General features: G+C 34.3%; 1 protein-coding gene across 1 annotated transcript in view; it reads left to right on the top strand.

Moving 5' to 3' along the window:
* The window catches only part of cacna1ab (calcium channel, voltage-dependent, P/Q type, alpha 1A subunit, b), a 141,775-nt gene that overhangs the window by 74,130 nt on the left and 40,983 nt on the right, over positions 1-26,662 (top strand). Inside the window, exons 21-37 of the mRNA XM_073826038.1 lie at positions 590-891; positions 1,067-1,202; positions 1,278-1,407; positions 4,946-5,005; positions 5,083-5,189; positions 15,338-15,437; positions 15,539-15,699; positions 15,824-15,964; positions 16,060-16,261; positions 17,810-17,974; positions 18,061-18,171; positions 18,451-18,534; positions 22,765-22,881; positions 23,098-23,163; positions 23,354-23,451; positions 25,039-25,189; positions 25,363-25,490. Coding sequence (XP_073682139.1) covers positions 590-891; positions 1,067-1,202; positions 1,278-1,407; positions 4,946-5,005; positions 5,083-5,189; positions 15,338-15,437; positions 15,539-15,699; positions 15,824-15,964; positions 16,060-16,261; positions 17,810-17,974; positions 18,061-18,171; positions 18,451-18,534; positions 22,765-22,881; positions 23,098-23,163; positions 23,354-23,451; positions 25,039-25,189; positions 25,363-25,490 — 2,259 coding nt within the window. The remainder of the gene's footprint in view (positions 1-589; positions 892-1,066; positions 1,203-1,277; positions 1,408-4,945; positions 5,006-5,082; positions 5,190-15,337; positions 15,438-15,538; positions 15,700-15,823; positions 15,965-16,059; positions 16,262-17,809; positions 17,975-18,060; positions 18,172-18,450; positions 18,535-22,764; positions 22,882-23,097; positions 23,164-23,353; positions 23,452-25,038; positions 25,190-25,362; positions 25,491-26,662) is intronic.

Raw genomic sequence — 26,662 nt, 5'->3', positions numbered from 1 at the left:
TTTAATTATTTTTGAGCATCCTTGTTTTATGGCATTTTTAAAAATTTTAAGTGCCTAAAACTTTTAACAGTTTTGTAGCTTTGCAGGTAGGTTTCTTGAAGCATCTTGGAGACGTTGCCTCAGTTCCTCTGGATTTAGTCTGTCTCAGTTTGTTCTGTTTCTTCATGTCATTCCAGACAGACCGGATGATAATGAGATCGGTCCTCTGTGTGGAGCACTGGCTGTTATCAGAGTCCTTGTGCAAACATAAATCTCACTGGATTATTACAATTAATGATAAAATGAATGTTTGGAAAAATGTAAACTGATATTTCCTACTGACACAACACTGAATGATAGAAATAAGCCATTTAAAAAAAAAAAACATTTTTTAGCTGGTGAAAATACTAGTGTTCTAATAATTTTGGCCACCACTGTAAAACAAATTATACTAAAACTTCAACTAAAATTAAAATTTGAAAAATGAATAACTGAAAATATAAATAAAAAGTTAAAAAGTAGTTTACTAAAAAATGTTGCTTGATACAGCATACTGAACTGTTGTTTCAACTGTTAACCTCTTACCTCTCTTTTTTTTTTTTTTTTTTAGAGAGGGCAGTTTATCAACAGCTCGTCCAATTCATCCAGGTCTTCCTCATGCAGAGAGCCAGTACAGCGAGGATCTGGACAACCTACGCAATAGCAGCAAGATGGCCATCCATGACCCTGACCCTGACTTTTATGACCCCTACTGTGACCCAGAGCAGGCCAATAACCTGCTGAACCTGCGTGGACCAGATATCCACGACAGCAGTCTCATACTAACAGACTGCACCAAAACCCCTAGCAAACTCGACCACACTGCCATAGATATGCCCCCGATTTACCCCTCGTTCAACGCAAAGTTACAAGGTAGGGGACAAGCATGTGCATATGTGATTACAGAAAATTCTAGAAGCATTTAATCTGCACATTTTAGGCCAATCTGCAAACGTGTATTTGACTGTAAAAGCAAATGTACTGTTTGATATTTGATTGTTTGTGAATTTCTTTGCTTCCTTCTTCCCACGCTCCCGTCATTGTGCAGTGAACAAGAATGCCAACACAGAGCCAGCTAAAGAAGGAGAGAAGAAAGAAGAGGAAGAAGACAATGGCGGCGACGAAGATGGACCCAAACCCATTCCCCCGTTCAGTTCTTGTTTCATCCTATCCACTACCAACCCGTAAGTGTGTGTTCATCTGTGTAAGCACATGTGTGAAAAGTACATTTATTTATCTTAACCATTGTGAGTTTTCAGGTTCCGAAGATGTTGTCATTATATCCTGACGCTACGTTATTTCGAGATGTGTATTCTGTCAGTCATCGCTATGAGCAGCATTGCTTTAGCTGCTGAAGATCCGGTGTGGCCGGAATCACCTCGAAACAACGTAAGATTACTGTTCTACTATTATTTGTGTCCTGTGGATATGCATAATGTGAAACTAAAAAAAGTTTTAAATAAATTAAGTCTTTATTTTTTCATTTTTTGGGGGGGAAATTAAACAATGACACCAAACATGAAAACTTAAAAGCTTAAAAACTTTTAAATAAATCTAATCTGCTTTTACTAATTAATGTATTTATTTATACTCAAGCAGCCAACAGCTGTTCTTAACACCCAATGTTTGCAGAGTTCGTACATGGTGCTTAAAGTGCTTGAAGTACTTGAATTTGACTTTTTGAAATTTAAGGACTGGAAAACCTTTGGAAATAGCAATATTCCTGAAGAGGTACTTGAAAAGTGCTTGAATTATTAAAAAAACAGTGTATCTATGAAATAAGTGTTTAATTTTTTCAATAAGCACATATCTTTTTACGCAATTCAAAAACATACTTTTTTCGCTTATTTCAGTTAATGTCATAAAACTAGTGAGTGGTAGTATTGACAATGTCATGTAAACATGGCTAAAGACACAAAAAGAGAAACAGAAGAACCAAATCAATTTGAGTCATTTACGCTGGATGCGCTCCGATTGATTCGAACTTTGATAATTCATTTTAAGCAATTCACTAGCAAAAGCCAGAGTTTCGACATCGCTTTTACTGATTTTAAAAAACACGTAGTCATGAGTGAATTGAGCTTTTTGAAACTCTGAATCAGTTAATCGAATGCATTGCCAAATGATTCACTGTTTCAAAGCGCTCCAATCGGATTGCGTATCGTAAATCATTTGTTTCAGATCGGGACAACAAATTGCGAACCATTTCATTTAGACTGGGAATTTCGAGCCGGTTTGTGAATCATTTAAATCTTTAAATCGCATATCATGAATCATTTGATTCAGATCATGACTTCAGGAATCGCAAATCATTTGATTTAGATCGAAACGGTTTTGTGAACCATTCCGTGAATTGAATGATTCAAATCAAATGATTCGGATGCGCAATTTGAAGTCCTGATTTAAATCAAATGATTCGTGAATTACTATTTGCATCAGGACTTTGGAGCATGGAACGTGAATCATTTGATCTAGATCGGGACTCCCAACTTTAGAGCACATTCACAAATCTTTTGCTTTAGATCAGAACTTCGGAATACGGATTGCAAATCATTTGATTCAGATCGGGACTTTAGAGCGGGTTTGTGAATCATTTGACTTAGATCGGGACTTCAAATCGCACATCGTGAATCATTTGATTTACATCAGAACTTTGCATATTGTGCATCATTTGATTAAGATCAATGGGGTTTGTGAATCATTTCGCAAATTGAATGATTCAGATCAAATGATTCACAATCCACGATTTTAAGTCCCAATCTAAATCAAATGATTCGTAATGCGCAAGTCAAAATCATGAATCATTTGATTTAGATCTGAACTTCGAAGTGCAGAGCACAGGTTATTTGATTCAGATCTGGACTGGTTCAAATCAAATGATTCACAATCCGCAATTTGAAGTCCTGTTCTTAATGGAAGGATTTGTGATCTGCGATTTGAAGTACAAATCTAAATCAAATTATTAGCGATGCGCAAAGTTCTGATCTAAGTCAAATGATTCTCGATACGCAATTTTAAGTCCCAATCTAAGTCAAATGATTCGCAAATCATTATTCAGATTGGGACTTTGAAGTGTGGGTCGCAAATCATTTGATTTAGAACGGAACTTTAGAGTGCAGATCGCAGATTATTTGATTCAGATCTGGACTGGTTCAAATCAAATGATTCGTGATCCGCAATTTGAAGTCCCGTTCTTAATCAAAGGATTTGTGATCTGCAATTTGAATCTAAATCAAATTAATTGCGATGCGCAAAGTTCTGATCTAAGTCAAATGATTCTCGATACGCAATTTAAGTCCCAATCTAAGTCAAATGATTCGCAAATCATTATTCAGATTGGGACTTCGACAAATTATTTGATTTAGATCGGAACTTCAGAGTGCAGATCGCAGATTATTTGATTCAGATCGGGACTTCGGAGTGGACTTCATTTGATTTACATCAGAACTTTGCATATTGTGCATCATTTGATTAAGATCAATGGGGTTTGTGAATCATTTCGCAAATTGAATGATTCAGATCAAATGATTCACAATCCACGATTTTAAGTCCCAATCTAAATCAAATGATTCGTAATGCGCAAGTCAAAATCGTGAATCATTTGATTTAGATCTGAACTTCGAAGTGCAGAGCACAGGTTATTTGATTCAGATCGGGACTGATTCAAATCAAATGATTCGCAATCCGCAATTTGAAGTCCTGTTCTTAATGGAAGGATTTGTGATCTGCGATTTGAAGTACAAATCTAAATCAAATTATTAGCGATGCGCAAAGTTCTGATCTAAGTCAAATGATTCTCGATACGCAATTTTAAGTCCCAATCTAAGTCAAATGATTCGCAAATCATTATTCAGATTGGGACTTTGAAGCGTGGGTCGCAAATCATTTGATTTAGAACGGAACTTTAGAGTGCAGATCGCAGATTATTTGATTCAGATCTGGACTGGTTCAAATCAAATGATTCGTGATCCGCAATTTGAAGTCCCGTTCTTAATCAAAGGATTTGTGATCTGCAATTTGAATCTAAATCAAATTAATTGCGATGCGCAAAGTTCTGATCTAAGTCAAATGATTCTCGATACGCAATTTAAGTCCCAATCTAAGTCAAATGATTCGCAAATCATTATTCAGATTGGGACTTCGACAAATTATTTGATTTAGATCGGAACTTCAGAGTGCAGATCGCAGATTATTTGATTCAGATCGGGACTTCGGAGTGGGTTCGCGAATCATTTAACTTAGATCAGAACTTTGCGTATCGTGAATCATTTGATTTAGATCAAAACAGGTTACTGAATAATTTGGCAAAATGAATGATTGAAATCAAATTATTTGCGATAAAATCTTAATCAAATTATTTGCAAATCATTATTTAGATTGTGGACTGCTAATCATTTGATTCATATCAGAACTTTGGTGCAGGTTTGCAAATCATTTGATTCAGTTCGGGACTTCAGAGCGCGTATGGCGAATCATTTGTTTCAGATGAGGATTTCGGAGAGGTTTTGCGAATGTTTTTACTTATTTTTTTCTTAAACAGTAGAAACATCAAACAATTAAGACAGTACAGTTATAAAAACAAAACAAAGAAAAAAGAAATTATACACAAATACAGAGAAAATTAACCATGGATTTATTATAGTAAAAGTGTAGTGTACTTTGTAATACTTCAGTAGTCATACTTTGCGTGTGCTTCACTTTATTTTTTGCCATTTTGTTTTATTATTTTTATTTATCTTTTTTAAGAATTTGAAAGAGAAGACATTTTTTTTAATAAGTGAAATCTCTGATTTAAGTCCTTGAAAATCAAAAAAGTCCTTGAAAGTACTGGAATTTCATTTTCTGTACGAACCCTGTGCTTAGTTCTCGTATAGACTGTGCATCTGATGCTGGACTTTATTTAATGCATTTGCTTCCTCTTTTCCAGGTATTGCGTTACTTTGACTACGTCTTCACTGGTGTGTTTACGTTTGAGATGCTCATCAAGGTAAAGTGTGCATGAAATAACTTGTGGTTAAGCGTGTTATTTTGTCCTTTGCTTTAATCCTCTGCCCTGTGTTTCAGATGGTGGTGTTAGGCTTGGTTTTGCATGAGGGCTCATATTTTCGTGACCTGTGGAACTTTCTGGACTTTGTAGTGGTTAGTGGTGCCCTGGTAGCCTTTGCCTTCACGTAAGTGCCCTTTATCCCAACATTTCCTGCCCTGAAGTGCTGCCTGCTGCCCCTTATCGTCTCCTCTGCCACCCTGTTGCCCCACTGCCACCCTGGAGCCTCGTCAATACTCTCTGGCCCTTTCTCTCTTGGTCTCTTCCTCTTTTCTTCTCCTGTCAGCACTGTGTGCCCTTCTTCTAAGCTCTCTATCTCTATTTTTTTGTCACTTTGCATTCTGTCTCACTCAATCAGCCACAAAGATGAAGGCCTTTCTCACTTCACACACACACTCACGCAAACACACACATCAAACTTTCTGTCAGGACCGGCCTGTCTGTCTCTATTCTCTCCCATCTGTCCCATCCAACTCCTGCCATTAGCTCTGTAGATGCACACAAACTTCTGTCCGCCTTTCGTCTCTCATCATTCATCCTGTATCTCATCTCACACTCAGTTCTTTCTCTTTGTGCTAAAAAATATTGTCAAAACACCTTTCCTTTCATGCTTTAACCATGAATTCCATCAATACATAAACTCTTATTTATCTCAAACAGTCAAAACCAGTAAAAGCACAAATGGTATCTTTGTAATATATCAGTTGATATAGGCAAATGGAAAATTTGTGTCCCAGATTTATGATTAAAAGACCCCAGTAATTTCACAAATCAGTTTCGGATAAGATTCTTAGTTTCAATCAGTTTTCCCAAGGTACTGCACTTTTTTATCAACTTCTTCCAGGGCCAAATTATGTGAGCTATAACATTGACATATATTTTACAGCACATTAATTTTATATGTGAATATATTTTTTTATTTGTGTTTATTTGTTATTTCTCCAAAGGAAGTTTAGGAGAAATATGTAAGACAAAAATACTTGACACAGAACATGAAATTGATTTTAAAAATATAACAAAAATTGCTTTTAAATAAATGTGGAATTACTTTTACTGCCAAATTTATTTATTTATTTATTTGATTTTTTTTTTAAATAAATTCCATGACACCTAACATGGAAACCTAACAATGATTATATTTAAATAAAATTGGTCTATTTTTACTAATCAATGTATTTTATTTAAAAAAAAAAACCAAATAAATAAAACTCCACTTTTACTGAAAACAATTACTTTTAAGTAAAACTGGTCTACTTTTACTAATAAATGTATTTTATTTATTAGAGTTTTTTTCAAATAAATATGGTACACAAAATAATTACTTTTTTATAAAAATCTGGTCTACTTTTACTAATAAATGTATTTTATTTAGTTGAATTTTTAAATAAATAAAATTCTGTCTGAATTTTTACAAATAAATAAAACTCTACGTTACACAAAACTGTTGTATGTAAATAAATCTAGTCTACTTTTACTAATAAATGTATTTAATTTATTTAAATTTTTCAAATAAATAAAACACTACGGTTACACAAAACAATTACTTTTAAAAAAAAAAATCTGGTCTACTACCAGTGATATATTTTATTTATTAGATTTTTTTTACAAATATTTAAAACTCTAGCATTACACAAAATGTGATTTTATTTAAAAAAAATCTGATCTACTTTTACTAATTAATGTATTTTATTTATTAGATTTTTTGCAAAATAAATAAAACTATACTGTTACGCTATATTATTACTTTCAAATAAATCTGGTCTACTTTTACTAATAAATGTATTTTATTGATTTTTTTTTTTAAATAAATAAAACTCTAACATTACACAAAACAATTACTTTTAAATAAATCTATTCTACTTTTACTAACAAATGTATTTTATATATTTAATTTTTTACAAATAAATACTTTACACAAAACGATTACTTTTATAAAAATCTGGTCTACTTTTACTTATAAAAGTATTTTATTTATTTGAATTTTTTACAAATAAAACTCTACCGTTACACAAAACGATTCCTTTTTTTTTTTTTAACCTGGTCTACTTTTGCTAATAACCTTATATATATTTACAAATAAATAAAACTACTGTTACACTTTAAAAAAAAATCTAATCTAGTTTTACTAATACAATTATTTAATATTTAGTAGAATGTTACTTAGTTTAAGTTGATTTTTACATACATTAATATGTAATCTACATGCAAAAATGTTAAATGTTTTGGAACATCAGGGCTCTTTTCCATCTATCATTACTCCACCATCCCTGTCCCCTCACACTTTCCCTGTGCTAAAAAGGGTAATTTTGAGCCCTTTTGGGGCCCTGTGGGGGTGAGGGGTCTCCAGGCACCTGTAGCCCTTTAGTGCCCAGGCGGTTTCCACGTCTGGATCAGCGAGAGCCCGTCTTGCCACAGGTACTCTGGTTTCTTTTCTTTGCACGGCCTGGGGGAGCAGCAGCCTGGGGATATAAAGAGGGTGGTTGAAGAATAAAGTAACCCTAGAGCAGGAAAATCAGCTAGTCACTAAAAAAGGAGAACAAGTAAACACTGCTGATGGGGCTCTGAGCGTGGAATGATTTTTACTCTTATCTAACCCCTTTTAAGTGTCTATTGTGCATGTATGATCTAGTTTATGTACATCCTCCTCAGTCCCATAGGCCAGATTACAAACATGTGTATGTATACAAGACACATTTTTCATACTGTATGTGTAAGATTATGTTGGGAGTGTCTTAAATGACATAACACTAGTCTTTGTGGCTTTAAAAGGATAGTTTAACAAAAAATGAAAATTCTCTCATTAATTACTCACCCTCATGTCGTTCCAAACCTGTAAGACCTTTGTTCGTCTTCAGAACACAAATTAAGATATTTTTGATGAAATCCAAGAGCTTTCTGACCCTGCATAGACAGCAAGGGTCCTACCACGTTCAAGGTCCAGAAAGGGACCAAGAACATCGACAAAATAGTCCATGTGACACTATAGGACCCTTGCTGTCTATATCTTATTATTAAATATGTTAATTTTTGTTACGAAGAGGAACAAAGGTCTTACAGGTTTGGAACGACATGAGGGTGAGTAATTAATGACAAAACTTTCATTTTTGGGTGAACTATCCCTTTAAGTGTCTGCACACTTCTAAATAAGGAATTAGAATATATACTGATATTATTTAGTGGCTTTGTTTTTTGTTTTTTTTTGGAAAAAAAATAGATTTGGGTGAATAAATATTTCATGAACAGTTTCAGAACTGTTTTGATTTGATGTATGGATTATGCAATTCCTCAAGCTTGCACTTTATCCAGGATTTTCCCATCAACCTTAAAGGCAAGCAACTTATCTAAGCTACTAATAGTAATATATTATTGTTGTTACACATACACATGGCCTTATAGGTTTAAACTCTGCTTTGAAGTAAAAATCAGTCCACATTCAAACGCCCAGTTTTTATTCTCCTCCCCTGACCCTAGTCTAAATGAAGCCTTTCCACTCTATCAACCCTGTCCTGTGTCTCTTCCTGTTCTCATTCCTAAAAACAGTTCTTCCCCATCCTATACCCTTCACCTTTCCTTTCCTCCTCTTTCCTCTTCTCTCCTCTCCTCTCCCTCCAGCACTAAGCTTCCTTGGATAGACTCCAGCTGTCAAGCTGTTTATCATTTGGGCCTCCATTTGTTGAGTCTGACAAAGTGAGTGAAAAAGAGAGACCACAAGAGATAGAGAGAACAAGAGATATAGAAGGATATGTTAAGGAATACAAGAAAAGACGACTCCAGGTTGACAGTTGCTCCTCATGAACTGGTTTTTGACGTTCGTTCGTTCATCTTCTGTCCTTCATCTGTTGTTGTTTATCTCATTCTCTCTCGCACTCACACACTCAAAATGAAAGGTTATGCCTTTTCATTATTATCTGTGATTATTTACTCACTATCATGACGTTTCTAACCTGTACATTTTTAAAACGGTGTCTAACGCTAAAACTAACATTGTGCAGGTTTGATACAACATGAGGGTGAATAAAGTTTATTTTTGAGTGAACAATTCTCTCCACTGGTTAATGCTTTCTAAGTGGATGCATTCTGGGTAGAGGCATGGTCACGTGACACACAAGCATCTCAGATTACCCAGAATAGCTTGGTTTGGTGGAGGAAAGGCTTGCTCGTGTGTTACAGTTTTACAATACGACTCAACAAATGATTAAGTTTTTGCCATCTTCATTCTTAGAATGTCGAATGAAGTTACTGTAAGTCAAATACCTGAGAAGCATGTAACCCAATAACCGCTGTAGGTTTGGGCTGTATGCGTGGGATTGAGGACTCTATGTGCTGTTTAAACAAATACCATCCTACACTGCCACCTTGAGGCGACTGCAGTGTGGCGGCCATTTTGGCTCCACTGCAGTCAGTTATAGATTCTACCTCCATTCCGGCTCGAGTGTCTGATACAGTCTGCTAAGGTGTCGAGAATCTCCCCCTGCTTTGAGAGTTGGCATGGCAGAGGGAGGAATCTCCCCTACTGCAGTGGGTTGTCCTAATCTATAAGTGCGACAAGTTTGAATCCTCAGTTATTGATTGAGGACAGGCCCAGAGTAAAGACCTGCCAAAAACCTGGCAGGGGTTAGTGTATGAGAATGATTCAGTCAGAGTCAATACAACGAAGAGCAGCAGACTCAGGTGTGTGTGTGTGTGTGTGTGTGTGTGTGTGTGTGTGTGTGTGTGTGTGTGTGTGTGTGTGTGTGTGTGTGTGTGTAGCAATTGCGAACATGAGTTAATCACTAATAAGGCAGCTAAATTTGATTCACAGATCGGCACACCTTAAATATAGAAATGTAATGTTTTAAGTTGGTATATTTGTAGCAATAGCCAACAATACATTGTATAGGTCAAAATTATCGATTTTCCATTTATGCCAAAAATCATTAGGATATTATGTAAAGATCCTGTTCAATGAAGATTTTTCATAAATTTCCTACCCTAAATATATCAAAACTTAATTTTTGATTAGTAATATGCATTGCTAAGAACTTCATTTGGACAACTTTAAAGGCAATTTTTTCAATATTTTGAGAAACCCTTGGATTCTAGATTTTCAAATAGTTGTATCTCGGCCAAATATTGTCTAATCCTAACAAACCATACATCAGTGGTTATAAAGCTTATTTATTCAGTGTATTTATCTCAATTTAAAAATATTGACCCTTATGACTGTTTATTTATTTCAGGGTCACATGTTTCACAACCTTACTGTTGAACTGTATTTTTGATCAAATACATGTAAACATTAACACTTTTAAAAACATTAAAACATCTTACCAATCCCAAAAGTATATATACATTTCAAAATCAGGGCTTTGGAGCATATTAATAATCTTGCTAAAAAAATAAGTGTGTGTTGGCCACAAATTGACCTTCTAGAGGAGCGATCGGAAGAAAGATCAGATTTTCCGGTATTCACTATATAACACTATATAACAGTGAAACTGCTGATCTTTTTTCAGGTAGTGAGCTTTGTTGTTTAATAAACAGATTTGATCTCAACTCAGATCTGTACACTACTTATTCCTATCAGACTTCTCAACAGCCTTTAAATGGATTCTGTCTGGATTTTAAAGAGCTAGTTCATCCAAAAATGTAAATTCTGTCATTAATTACTCACCCTCATGTTGTCCCAAACTTGTAAGACCTTCGTTCATCTTTGGAAGTCAAATTAAGACATTTTTGATGAAATCTGAGAGATTTCTGAGCCTGCCTAGACAGCAATGCAACTACCACGTTCAAGGCCTAAAAGGTAGTAAGGACATCGGTAAAATAGTCCATGTGACATCAATGGTTTAACCTTAATGTTATGAAGCTATAATAACACAAAAAGTATTCTTGTAGCTTCATAACATTAAGGTTAAACCATAGATGTCACATGGACTATTGCATATTGCGTTGCTGTCCATGCAGGGTCAAAAAGCGCTCGGATTTCATCGAAAATATCTTAATTTGTGTTTCGAAGATGAACAAAGGTCTTGCCAGTTTAGAATGACATGAGGGTGAGTAATTAATGACAGAATTTTTATTTTCGGGTGAGCTATCCCTTTAAGACTGATTGACTTTTTGCTAAGCCCCTCCCTCCAGTGTTACTAGCCAAACCTGCATTACCAACTGTTATATTTGCAGATTTGCAAAGCAGCATTTGTGGACAGATAATATCCGTTCAGTTTTTACTGCAGGGTTCACTAAAAATGCTGTTTGTGAAAATCTCGAAATCATTCCAATGGGACGTTTTGTAAAGCTTGTGTGAGCAGATAAGAGTAACCAAGTAGGCGGTGCTTAGCAATGGTCAATGATATTATATATGTCTATAGAACTTTTTTATACATTATTTAAAGACGCATCAAGCATAGTTTCAATACTGACACCTATTGGATTACATCATGCAAAACACACAAAAGCAATTTTGTAATGACCAATTCAAGCATATTTGTCAACTGTGATCAATTCTGCAATCATTTTATCAGAAGTGTAAAACATTGCTTAGTGCGTCTTTAAAGGATTTCTCTACTTCCAAAATAAAAATTTCCTGATAATGTACTCACCCCCATATCATCCAAGATGTTCATGTCTTTCTTTCTTTATTTGCAAAGAAATTACGTTTTTTGAGGAAAACATTACATAATTTTTCTCCATATAGTGGACGTCAATGGTGCTCAATGGATTGAAGGTTAGAAATGCAGTTTCAGTGCAGCTTCAAAGGGCTCAGCCGAGAAATAAGGGTCTTATTTAGCAATACGATTGATTATTTTCCAAAAAAAATAAAAATGTATATCCTTTTTAACCTCAAATGCTCGTCTTGTCTAGCTCTGCACTCCGGTTCAATACAGGTAGGGTATGTCAAAAAACTTCTGTCTCATTTTCTCCTCCAACTTAAGAATAGTCCTACATCGCTGCAGAAGTACCGACCTAGTGTTTACAAACTGAACATGCAAAGAGGGTCAAACAGCAATTTTGAAGTTGTAGGAAATGAGATGAATGTTTTTCAACATACCCTAACTCTCTTTAACCAGAGTACACAGAGTGTACATGCATTAATTTGTTTTAGAAAATGACCGATCGCTTCGCTAGATAAGACTCTTATTCCTCGGCTGGGATCGTTTAGAGATCTTTGAAGCTGCATTGAAACTGCATTTTTAACCTTCAGTCCATCGAGCACTATTGAAGTCCACTATATGGAGAAAAATCCTGGAATGTTTTCCTCAAAAAACTTAATTTCTTTGCGACTGAAGAAAGAAAGACATGAATATCTTGGATGACATGGGGGTGAGTAAATTATCAGGACATTTTTAATCTGGAAGTGGAGTAATTCTTTAATTTCGGTTGACTTGGTCTGCACTTTACAGTATCTGAACACAGGGGCTTTCGTCTCTTTTAATCATTCGCTAAGGTTTTTTTGTTTGGTCCTTTTTCTCTGTCTGTCTGTCTTTCATATTAATGTTGTTCCTCTGCCAAGCCACTCCCAGTATCTTGTTTCTTTTTCTGTCTCTCTTTCTCTTTTTCTGTGTGTGTATTCCTCTCTGTCTCTTTCTCTATTCCGCTGTCTGTTTCTGACCCTCTCTTATGTCTACGCCTTGGTGATCAACAGGAGCCTCTCTCGGTAAAGTCTCCCCTCCTTATTGTCGCACGGCTACCGTCCAGCTCACGCGATGGCTTCTCTCTCTTTCTTTCTTTTTCCCTTCCCGACCCATCCTCCCTTCCTCTTTGCTCATCTGCTCTGGTTCTCTCCATTCCACTGCTTGTTTTATTCTGCTGTGACTTACATTGGTTCTAACGGGTCCATTTGTGGACCTAAACGACTGAACGCAAAGTTACAGACGAGATCACACTTTTGCACACTGTTACGATACTGCACACCTCTCTCTGAGCACAGTCAGGAGCGAGTAATTGATTATCGGTAACCTGGACCTTTTCCAACGCTCCGACTCAATCAATCTGCCATGAGCTGGCTGGTCTTCAGCTGGGACTTACCTGGAAGTTCATAGTTAAAGACAGCTGTCTTGGCCGCTTGATTGAAGAGTTTTCTGTTTGTGTTTGGGACCTGTGTAAATGCTTTAAAAATACCTCTGCCTCATTCACAAGACTGATCCTGGGTCAATAAGGATTCATCATTGATGGCTAACACTGTCTACACTGGGCGCGTATGGTGCAAGATGGCATTAGATTAGTCTACTCTAGAAGCACCAGGATTTCATTGAGACAATTCTTTTAACTGCTTCAGCCATCTGTCTAAAATAAAATAGCTCTATTTACATTTTTACTTTTAATGTCATAAGCTCTATATTTAAATTTTCTCAATATTAACCCATTATTAACCTCAATATTTACAGTTGAGGTCAAAAGTTTGCATACATCTTGCAGAATCTGCAAAATGTTAATTATTTTATTAAAATAAGAGGGATCATAAATAAATGCATGTAATTTTTTATTTAGTACTGACCTGAATAAGATATTTCACATAAAAGACTACATATAGTCCACAAGAGAAAATAATAATTGAAATATTATAAAAATGACCCCGTTCAAAAGTTTACATACACTTGATTCTTAATATTGTGTTGTTACCTGAATGATTCACAGCTGTTTTTTTTTTTAGTTTGTTATGTTTAGTGATAGTTGTTCATGAGTCTCTTGTTTGTCCTGATCAGTTAAACTGTCGATGTTGTTCAGAAAAGTCCTTCAGGTCCCACAAATTCTTTGGTCTTTTAGCGTTTTTGTGTATTTGGCCCTTTCCAACAATGGCTGAATGATTTTGAGATCCATCTTTTCACAGTGAGGACAATTGAGGGACTATGCAACTATTACAGAAGGTTCAAACACTCACTGATGCTTTAGAAGAAAACACAATGCATTAAGAGCAGGGGGGTGAAAACTTTTAGAATTTGAAGATTGTGATAAATTTTACTTTTCTTAACGTTTTCTGGGAAACATTCAAGTATCTTCTGTAGCTTCTGAAGGGCAGTACTAAATGAAAAAAATATGATATTTAGGCAAAATAAGAAAAATGTATACCTCGTCATTCTGTTCAAAAGTTTACACCCCTGGCTCTTAATGCATCGTTTTTTCATCGTTGAACCTTCTGTAATAGTTGCATATGAGTCCCTTAGTTGTCCTGAGTGTGAGAAGATAGATCTCAAAATCATACAATCATTGTTGGAAAGGGTTCAAATACACACAAATGCTGAAAAACCAAAGAATTTGTGGGGCTTAAAGGATTTTTCTAAAGAACAGTGGACAGTTTAACTGTTCAGGATAAATATCTTATTCTGGTCAGTTCTAATTTTTTAAAATATTATTTATATAATGCTATTTTTATTATTATTATATTATTATTATAAAATAATCAATGCATGTCCGTTTTTGTTGGCAATAAAGCACTGTTTTATTTCTAATTTTTGTCTTGAGCTTACACCTGATTGGTCCATTTTAGTACAAATTTTGGGATAGGCAACTATGATGCATCCAGTGTAGACAGACTTAGGCCACTTTGACGTAAAACATTAAGTTCTACAAAATGGCCAGTTCAAAATGTTTCAAAACGGCCAGCATTTCTTAAATATCTTAAAAATCCAAATGTGCTTTGGAGGCAGGAGGTTTATCAACAGTTCTTTCCTTTTGTTTCCTTATTGGTTTGAATGCAATGAAATGTCCTTGTAACTTGTCTTTGTCTCCTGGTTTGAGCTTCCTCAAGTTCTTCTAGGGACAAGATACAGTTGGACTCAGGTCCGCTAGCCTTCTGCATCTCAATGAACCCTCAGTCTTGTCATGTTACCTACGATTAACACAAACAGCCTCCATATCCCAGACCTCCATTCCCCTGTCTTCTCTAACACAGCTAAAACCCAAAAAGAAAGAAAGAGGTTTGGCTGGGCATTGCGCCGGAAAATGCCTGACAGTTTTGATACTTACTTGAATGTGTTATGCTTTTGGAATGCCCACAGAAGGTAACGAGTAGACCAGAAACCTGCAATGGTTGTGAATATGAAGGCCTGTGAAGACTTGCTTGAAGAAAAAAAGATTTTGGATGATAAACATTACACAAATATAAATCTAACACATGATAGATACTGTGGTGATATGATAGAACTGTTGCATGGTGATACTGAATCTATCTTCTACATTTGGAGCTAAAGGAAGCCCAACGAATGGTTTAGACGTGAAATGCAATGGAGAAGTCTTTTAAGAAGTCTATGTCTCACAATACAGCATGTTGATTTCCTGTTTGCCTCCAATCCACAGGGGGAGCAGTAAGGGAAAAGACATCAGTATTATCAAGTCTCTGAGGGTCCTAAGGGTGCTACGTCCACTCAAGACCATCAAACGTCTTCCCAAACTAAAAGTACTGTCAAAGCCACAAACAAAATGATGCTTTTTATTGCACCATCTTGTATTGTTAGCCAAGTTAGCGTACTATACTAATTTCATGTCTCTTTCTCCCAGGCCGTGTTTGACTGTGTAGTGAACTCTCTGAAGAACGTGTTGAACATTCTCATTGTCTACATGCTGTTCATGTTTATCTTCGCTGTGGTGGCCGTGCAGCTGTTTAAGGGTCGATTCTTCTACTGCACCGACGAGTCAAAAGAGTTTGCCCGTGACTGCAGGTAAGTCGAGTTGACTTGCAGTAAAAGATGGCAGTCACATGTTACAAATTAGAAATTTTGCATGTGAAAGTGTTGGTCCACAAAAGCCTGTTTGCAGATTTATGCATGTGTATTTGTGTTTCAGGGGCGAATATTTGGTATACGAGCGTGATAACGAGGTCAAATCGCAGAAGCGGGAGTGGAAGAAGTACGATTTCCACTACGACAACGTGCTTTGGGCCCTGCTTACTCTCTTTACTGTGTCCACTGGAGAGGGATGGCCGCAGTGAGTTGACATGTGCTCACATACATACATACATCTCTGGTGGCTTATTATCTCTCCTTTTATGTCATCGCCTCTTCTTGTCGCTTCTCTTTCAGGGTGTTGAAACACTCGGTGGACTCCACTTATGAGGACCAGGGCCCTAGCCCGGGGTACCGGATGGAAATGTCCATCTTTTACGTGGTGTACTTCGTTGTCTTCCCCTTCTTCTTCGTAAACATCTTTGTAGCTCTCATCATCATCACTTTCCAGGAGCAAGGAGACAAGATGATGGAGGACTACAGCCTCGAAAAGAATGAGGTACTTGAGTGAACCTGCAAACATGCCTGATCTCATGACAAAAACCAATAAGTACATATCACTGCAGTTTTCAATAGAAATGAACACTAGAGGTGGTAAAACAGCAAGCTCTTGTAATCGTTTTTCGTAGACAGTTATGATTACAGCTCTATATGTTTCGCTTTCCGGACTTAACAAGCTTGTTAGGTAACTCAGCTGGTGCATAATTGGACTTAGGATGTGGAATCCTTGGGTACTAATCCTGTGACAAACATGATTCATGATGAAAGAGCTGAAAGATGGGAGATCGAAAAACAAGCCAAGCCTTAACAAGCCAAGCCTTAACAGACATTTCAAGTCAGAAATATGGTGACGCGTACAAAACCAAATCAAAGAAAACATACCTTATGTGTGTTCATCTGTTCCCGGGGAAAAAACGAACACTCTTTTAGCTCCACTTAGTGGACATTTCACATCAAATATGTCATGAAACGTACATGGCGGTACATATTTTGCATCTTGCGAAAATGTTCCTACAGGTATGTTTTCGTCATGAGATCAGGCTGCCTAATTTAGAGCCCTAAATGTTATTTCTTTTCCAAATTCCATTTTTTTTTTCTATTTGAATTTTTCTGGATTCCTTTTTTTCCTTTTTAATTTTTCTAACCTCTGTTTTAATGGTTAAATTAAAAGTATTAATCAAAAAAGCATGTCTAATTAATTGAAATCATGAAACCTACACAATTTAACAGCAATTTATTAAGAATTCTGTGAAATACATTTTAGGTTTTTTTTCTCAAATAAATTTTTTTACTAAGTTTTTTTACTGTAAAATGCTTATGAAGTGACTCTGAGCAGTTAAAACACGCACTTTGTGTTCCGCGCATTTGCTGAATTCATTTACACAGAGAAATACAGAACAAGCAGGATTCTGATTAAATAGTATTTTTGCGTCTTAATATTCGTTAACGTTTTAATTTAAGTGTACTGACCTACTTTTGATTTATTCATCCAAAATTCTGCAAATTCCATGATATTCCGCGTTATACAGTAAATTCCAGTTTTATGACTGGATTCTGCAATTTTGTCTGCGTTTTCATAGGGCTCTACTTATTTTGACTAAAATTTAGGCAGCATCTTATAAATCCTTCAATCCCATAGTGCATCACAAGATGGTGGACAAAGTTCATAATACTACTACTACTAATTCTGTTAAATTAATGTCTAAAAAATTTTATTTTCATTAACAACATTTTATGATAGCCAGCATTTAAAAAATTATGTCTCAACAATATTTAAGAAGAAATGTAATATTTATATCATAGGAAAACTGAGACTTTTCAAATTCGTGTACATAAAACTGGGTTGTAACTCTACTCTGTTTCTGGGTCAAAAGCTACTTATTATAGTTTAGCTGGTCACATTTGTGCTCTCACAATTTTTATTTTTAGCCACATTCTATAAACAAAGTCCACAGTTTTACTTTTACCCTCTCTCCCCAGCAACAAACATGCAATGTGATACGTCAGATGCTTCTTTCACTGTTTTCTGTTTTTCTGTGTCTTCTAGAGAGCCTGTATTGATTTTGCTATAAATGCCAAACCTCTAACGCGCCACATGCCTCAGAACAAGCTAAGCTTTCAGTACCGAATGTGGCAGTTTGTGGTATCACCTCCGTTTGAGTACAGTATCATGGCTCTCATTGCGCTCAACACCATCGTCCTTATGATGAAGGTACAAGCTTCTTCTTCTTCCTCCCTTAGCATCAGGAATGTCCTTGTGCATCCGACAGGTTCTGAATTTTCTTTGTGTGCTTCCAGTACCATGGAGCTCCTATGGCGTATGACGTAGTCCTGAAGAACCTGAATATAGTGTTCACTACACTCTTCTTCATGGAGTGTGTTCTGAAAATCATTGCCTTCGGTGTCCGAGTAAGTGTCTCTGATCGTGGTCATACATCCAGCTCTTCCTAGCATTGCTCATCCAACCTAAAGATATCACCTATTATTAATTCATACATCCTGAGATTTTTAAAACGTTTTCTTCTTTTAACCCATTTAGAAAAAAATGCACTTGTCTGCCTGTCTCCATGGTGACAGCCATTTGATTGGCTCAACTTTCTTTAATAGTCTTGTTGGGATTGGGTATCCTCGCTATCTGAGAACTCTGAGATGATTGGTAACACATGCTCTGCTTTTGTTTCTCTACAGAATTATTTCCGGGACGCTTGGAATATTTTTGATTTTGTGTCCGTTATCGGCAGCATCACTGATATTTTAGTGACAGAGCTATGGGTAAGTGCATTTTTAGACATGTTTAGAAAAGTTGCATCTAGATTCATGTTGGAACTGAATGGCCAGATGTGAAAATACACAAACAAAATACAAATTTAAATCCCAGTAAATGCATCTCTTACAAGTTTTATTCTCATGCACATAAATATTTAAGTACTGAATGTTTAGCATGTGTTTAGTACATGATTCTATTGCATAATCTTTAATATTGTGTTTAATAAGGAAGGTTTAATCGCAACAATTCCAAACTTTATGTGTTAAAGATGACTTGTCAGCAGAATGTTAAAACTTTGGTCTATTTGAATATTTACCCGTTGAATCCTCCATATCATGTGTTCATTCTGCGTGTTGTGTGTATTTGTACTGGTTTTTGTGTGTAAGTGTCAGTGTTTGAGCGTGTATTTGTGCTGGTGGTGTGTCTTATCTGTGCCTTTAGGGTGCTCTGTTTTTAAAAATAAGACAGAGACACTGTGTTACACTGAAGTTTTTGGGCTCTCCCAGTGGTCACACATCACATATGGATTGTTATTCCATATAACTTTCCATACAAACCCTATAAGCAGTGCTATTATAATTGTAGTATTATTTATATATTATCATCATATTTATTAATATATTTAATTTTATTTAATTAACTTTTATTTTAATTTAAATGTTATGTTTGTTTGTTAAATTAATATATTTAATTTTATTTAATTAACTTTTATTTTAATTTAAATGTTATGTTTGTCATTTTATATTTTGGTAAACTGTTTAATTTAGTTTTAGTTTTTATATTTAATAATATTTATATATTTTTAATTGAATGATATAATTTTCATTTATTTTTTAATTCATTCTATATATATTTTTTTTTTAACAGTAAGATTTTTATTGTAAAGAAGTCTCTTCTACTCACCAAGCCCGCATTTATTTGATTCATTTATTTTTAGATAAATTCTGATTTTTGGATCTTTCTTTTCATCACAGAATCCTGAAAAATGTACTCAACTGTTTTAAATATTGATAATAATAATAATAATAATAATAATAATAATAATAATAATGATGTTTCTTGAACAGCAAATCAGCATATTAGAATGATTTCTGAAGGATTATGTGACACTGAAGACTGGAGTAATGATGCTGAAAATTTAGCTTTGATCTCAGGAATAAATTATATTTTTAAATGTATTCACATAGAAAGCAGTTACTTTAAATAGTACAAATATTTCACAATATTGCTTGCTTTTGCTGTATTTTGGTTCAAATGAATGCAGGCTTGGTGAGCAGAAGAGAATTCTTTAAAAAACATTAAAAATCTTACTGTTCAAAAACTTATGACTCGTAGTCTATATGTTTTTGTATATATAAATACAAAAAGCTTTACTTTTGTTTTTGATAACAACATCAACATTGCCCCTAAGGTAGTTAGCATTGTATTTGTAACACTTATAAATAACAAAAAAAAAAAAAAAAAAAAATCCTTTTTTGCTTATAATAAGTATTTGGTTTGGCCACTGGAACAGCCTGCATAGTGAATCAATACCCACCGTATCTGTGTTTGTTTGATTAATCAGCCTGTTGACTGTATCCATAACGACTTATTCCTGTTTTATCTTTTTACATGCTTTCTTTGTTCCTCTGATTTGTTGGCGATAAACCCATCCAATCCAAAACAAACCAAAAATGCACTATGAAACTCCCATGAATCTTCCATCTCATGTGTTCCCATCCAATCCCCTCACACACTCACTATACATGTATGCATCCATCTACTGCAACAACACATAGAATCCGGTTGGTTTGTAATTTTCTCTCGGCTTCTAATGCATCCATTACCCAAAATGCCTCGCTCTTCCCTCCCCACTTTCCTCAAAGCATGTGCTTCCAGTATGACGACCCATGACCCCAAAGATGCTTGACAATTGGACAACTGCTCATGTTAACTCTTATATTATCTGGGTGGTATGATGGTAAAAAAAAGGGTTAGTTTACTATTTATACCTTGGTGGGTTTATCCACACAGCCATTGTTTCGCAGGGAGAGATATACAGTACAAGTCAAAATAAGGAAAAGCCTTTGTCTGGAAATGGTTTGGAGCTTATAAACAGAATTATTTATTAGCCATTCTTTCACCAAATTTCCAAAAACATTCTAAAATTACTCATGTAAGCATTTAGTCAAACTGCCCACCCTCATACAAACACTTATATATGTGAGTCAAAGACGTTAAGATGTCCATGTCAAAAAAAAAATTACAAAAGTGATTTTATGTCAATAGAAAGGACATTAAATGTAAGTAAAGTGTCTACTTTTAAGGTTTCAAATACATTTGTGTAGAATAAAATGTCAAAATTTGGTTGAAATAATGTTATATGTGACCCTGGACCACAAAACCAGTCTTAAGTCGCTGGGGTATATTTGTAGCAATAGCCAAAAATACATTGTATGGGTCAAAATTATTGATTTTTCTTTTATGTCAAAAATCATTAGGATATTAAGTAAAGATCATATTCCATGAAGATTTTTTGTAAAATTCCTACTGTAAACCTATCAAAATGCAATTTTTGATTAGTAATATGCATTGTTAAGAACTTAATTTGGACAACTTTAAAGGTGATTTTCTCAGTATTTTGAATTTTTTGCACCCTCAGATTCCAGATTTTCAAATAGATGTATCTCGGCCAAATATTGTCCTATCCTAACAAACCATATACCAATAGAAAGCTTATTTATTGAGCTTTCATATGATGTATATATCTCAGTTTTGTAAAATTTTACCATATGACTGGTTTTGTGGTCCATGGTCACATATTGGCTATTCTGACATATTAAAATATATAAAAGAATAGTGGAGCATATTAAATTTTATCGTGTTCTAAATGAGTAAAAAGTCTTACTGACAAATAGGCAAAACCTAGGATAGTGGCAAATTTTATGTAGAATTACAACTAATTAGTATTTGGGGTGACAGTAATTTGTCTTTTAATATCATAAATTAATTTTTGTTGTAAATATGCCTGACAAGATTGTTACACTGAATGACCTTTTAGTGGCTGTCTTCTGTAAATGAAGGAAAACTGTATGATATTTATTTTTTGCTCAGAAAAACAAAAACAAAAATGCAATTAAATTAAACAGAAAACTTTTTAATATTTTTTTAAAGCGGTATTACACTTATTGTTTTATGCTTAAACCCTTTTTTGTCTTTGACCCATGTATATAAGTACTAGGACTTCAATAGATGACTCTTGCTCTTATTAACCTGTAGTTCTAATCTACCTGGTTACCCATCAACCAATGAGAGCACTGTTTTTGTTTTTGCTCATAAAAATGTCTTTACACTTGCACAGGTAGTCAAAGACGTTGTCATGCCATCGCTGAATGCCATGCACTTTAGCAAAAGTTGCATGAAGACTCTTTTTTTCGTTCATTACCTTATCTTTTATCGACTCATCTGCCTGTTTTGCACTACTGTAGTTCCTCCTCTGTTTGGAAGAGGGCGCTACATCTCACTCATTGAAATATGTGTATGCTGGAATGGGGGAGTGATCCTCAATAACTTGTCCACACAGATAAGACGATTTATTAATGTACCAAGTCTAAAATCAATATATATGTCAGTTGTGCTTAAAATACAACACTGAAATTCTGAAGTACTTCTAAAATGCCAGATGTGTGGATTGGACCATTGAGAATCACATGACCAACACAGCCAATCCCCATTGGCTAATGTTGTCGGTATTCTACTCCGTATGCCTGTATTTGCTAAATATTATAATGCATCAGGCTGCTTCCATACTGTGCCTTGCCTGTCTCAACAGATCAGTGCATTTGATTAAAAAAAAGTTTATGCTTTATTATATGATTGGATGATGACTGTTATAATTTATTGATTGTTTTTCTTAAGCCCCTCCTGAATTAATTTGGTCCTTTTTTTGTCATTTTTATATTTTATGTTTTAGTGTCAATTCCATTTTACGCTTATTTTGTACATTATGTGTATTTCTCTACATTTTCAAAGAAATATTTTTATACTTTTATGTACAGTATTACTTTAACCCACTTTCTCTCTAAATTATTTTATTCTTTTATTTTAATTAAGAAAATTAGATTCATCCTCTTTAAATAAACTGATTGTGATTTTTCCTCTCTTTCTTACACTCACTCTCTCTTTCACATGCTCTGTCTTGCACTCTTTTCTCCTCTGTCTTTGTTTCTACATACATCTCAATCTAATCTTCACAGGATAACTTTATAAACCTGAGTTTTCTGAGACTTTTCCGAGCAGCACGTCTCATTAAGCTCTTGAGGCAGGGCGAGACCATTCGCATTCTGCTTTGGACCTTCGTTCAATCATTTAAGGTACAAAAAGTCATACTTTAATACCCCAAATTCAAGACATAAGATATCCGAAATCTTCACACTGACTCTAAAGTCCTACCTTTGAGTTGAAAATCAGCAGTTTGGAATAATTACAGTGCATAATTTCATGTAGTATTGCAGAGATGTGTTTGTGAACCTTCACAATTCAGTTTCATTTCTTCTCTTTATTAATCTCTTTCTGTCTACCATTTACAGGCTCTGCCATATGTGTGTCTGCTCATTGCAATTCTGTTCTTCATCTATGCCATCATTGGCATGCAGGTAACAGCTGTTCTGTTTGAAATCAGCTTTAACATCATTGTTGGATTTTGACTGACTAAATAAGACCAAATGAATCTAAATATGCATCTATCAATATGTTCTTAAGTGGCATAAGGTTGCTGAGAGATCACATCTGTGAGATCAGTGACGTGTGGAGTAGTTTTATATTTTAATTTCTGTGATGTTGTAGCTGTTTGGGAACTTGGCGCTGGATAAGGAGGAAGATAGTGCGATCAATGAACACAACAACTTCAGAACCTTCATCATGGCCCTGATGCTTCTCTTCAGGTCGGTCTTGTGTCTTTACCAGTGTTATTTTAGTATTATATACACTGTTATAATAAAAATATTTTGAATTAGCTTCTATTGTTTTAATTTTAATTTAAGCGTAAGTTTTAGTAGTTTTGTTTTGTGCTTTTGTCATTTGTATTCATTTTTTCTATTTAGCTTTTATTTATTTTTCAGATTTAGTTATAGTCATTTTAGTACTTCAAATTAAACATTTTTATTTTGTTTTAAGGAACAAGACTTAAAACGTTTTTTCCTGAGGAAAACCTTCAAACTTTAATTTTTAGCTTTTTGTTAGCTTATTTCTTTTTTTTTTTTGGAAGCCCGTTTCCGCCACTGAATAGAAAAAAAAGGTTATTGCTAATAATTTTTTTTCTCAGAATTGTGTGATAATTTGCAGTTGCAAGAGAATTTACTTTTTTTATCGCAATTGTGAGATTATATCTCGCAATTCTGACTTTTTTTCGCACAATTGTGAGATATAAACTTTTTACTCAGGGCTTCGTAATACAAACTTTAAATTCTGAAACAAAGGTGAAATGAATTAAAATATTATGTAAAAAAAAAACTTTCATTTTTAAATGAAAAAAAGAATTATTGAAAGTATTGAAGTAAAACAATTATTGAAATGTAAAAAAAGAAATGCTTAACAGAAATATGTTATTTAAAAAGCACATAACAAAATATATAAATATCTTCTAATTCTGACGTTTCTCAGAACTGCGTGATACAAACTTTCAGTTTTGACTTTTTTTCTCAGAATTGTGAGATATAAGCTCGCAATTCTGACTTTTGTCTTGCAAAATATATTTTGCAATTCTGACTTTTTTCTCAGAATTGCGCGATATAAACTCACAATTGCGAGTTATAAAGTCCAATTTTGAGGGGAAAAAAGCATGTTCTCAGAATTGCGAGTTTATATCTCAATTCTGACTTAATAACTCCCAATTGTGAGTTTATATCACGCAATTTTGACTTTATAACTCGCAATTGTGAGTTTATATCTCACAATTCTGAGAAAAAAAGTGGTATTTAGTGGTGGTAACTGCTTCCTTAGTTTTTAATGTTTCTATTAAGATTTATTTTTATATGTATAGTATTTTTTATATATATAGTTTTAGTTTTAGTCATTTTAGTACTTTCAATTAAACCTTTTCTGTTTGATTTTGAGGAACAACACCAAAAATCAACCAAAATCTTTAAACCCTAATTTTTAAATTTCTAGTAATTTTAAATGTTTTTGTCATTATTATTATTATTATTTATTTATTTTATATATATTTTTTACTATTATTTCTGTTTAGCTTTATTTATTTATATTTCAGTTTCAGTAATTTTGGTACTACTAATTAAACATTTTATTTTAAGGCAAAAGACTAAAAATACTTGCGAACAATCATAATTTTTAATCTTAAAATTTAGTAATTTTCTGTGCTTTTTAAAAAATATATTTCTATTTAGCATTTATTTTTATTTAAGAATTATTTTATTTTCTGAAATTTTTTCATGTAATATTTATAATTCATTTCACCTTTGTTTCAATTAACTATATTTTTAATGTCACGTATGTGTGTGTTTTTTTAACAGGAGTGCCACAGGCGAGGCATGGCATGATATCATGCTGGCGTGTCTCGGAGGAATGGAGTGTGATGAAAGCTCTGGGAACGATGGACCAGAATGCGGCAGCAACTTTGCTTATGTCTACTTTGTCTCTTTCATCTTCCTCTGTTCTTTCCTGGTGAGAACAGCCTCCACTTATTTCTGTTCGCGTTCCTTTACCTTAATCCCACTTTTTTACACTTCCCTTGTTCTCTCAGAGATGCATCTGTTATTTATGTATTGCTTCAAACAGTAAATAATTAATTCTGTATGTAAAAGGGCTTGCATTTTAGTTTTTATATTTGTGTTTAGATGCTGAATCTCTTTGTTGCTGTCATCATGGATAACTTTGAGTACCTGACCAGGGACTCCTCCATTCTGGGTCCACATCATTTGGATGAGTATGTCAGGATTTGGGCAGAGTACGACCCAGCAGCCTGGTGAGTTAAACGCACACTTATTCTCTCACTTAAACATGCAAAACCACACATTTTGAAAGAAGCTCTTATTCTTTTAGGCACACATGCAGTCATTTTAGCTTTAAATTGTAAAAACGAAAACATAAATCACTTAATACTAACCATTTTTAAAAGGGAAACATGCTCACCGCAAGCTAACAAACACTGTAACATTCTAAAGATTTTGTCACAGTTATTTATGTGCACACAAACTAACTCAAAAACCAATCATTCTTCTCCATAGCTGCTGGCCCAGTGCCTATTACATCTTTTGATACTGAAAATATCCCAGAATGTCCCATAATACTGTACACAGTCACTCAAGACAAGGCCCTGTCAGAAATAGTAGATTTCAAAATCTTAAAATGCCCACTGTTTGTCTTTATATTCCTCCAACTTCCCCGTCCCAGTGCTTGCCTCATCCTCGAGTGCTGTTCTGCAGGAGCCCATGGACTTGGTCTGAATAAAGGGATTCCCCTAGTGAAATAAAAAAGCTAAAAAGTAATTGAAATACATTTATTTTGTGCTAAGTATACTACAAATACATTTACAAAATTATGTGCTTATTAAAAATACAGTGCAGTTATATTTTTGGTATACTAAACTGGTATACTTAAAGTCTGTTACATTAGAACAACTTATTTTGTGCTTAATTCACTTTATTGTGTGGAAGTACAGTACCAGTCAAAAGTTTTTGAACAGTAAGATTTTTAATGTTTTTTAAAAAAATGATCTTCTGCTCGCCAAGCCTGCATTTATTTGATCCAAAATGCAGCAAAAGCGTTTCATTTTTACTATTTAAAATAACTGGTTTCTATTTGAATATATTTTAAAATGTTATTATTTTAAAAATGTATTCCTGTGATCAAAGCTAAATTTTCAGCATCATTATAAATGTGATAACAAAGACAAATGTTCTATAACAATTCTACTCAGCTGTTTTTAACATTATAATAATAATAAATGTTTTCTGAGCAGCAAATCTGAATATTAGAATGATTTCTGAAGGATCATGTGACACTAAAGACTGGAGTAGTGATGCTAAAAATGTAGCTTTGAAATCACAGGAATAAATTACATTTTAAAATATATTCAAATAAAAACAGTCATTTTAAATAGTAAAAATATTTCTAAATTGTACTGTTTTGCTGTAC

The sequence above is a fragment of the Garra rufa genome, chromosome 20, assembly GCF_049309525.1.
Source record: "Garra rufa chromosome 20, GarRuf1.0, whole genome shotgun sequence".
NCBI lineage: Eukaryota > Metazoa > Chordata > Actinopteri > Cypriniformes > Cyprinidae > Garra > Garra rufa.
The sequence above is the reverse complement of the archived record's forward strand: the minus strand, read 5'-3'. Positions and strand labels throughout refer to the sequence as shown.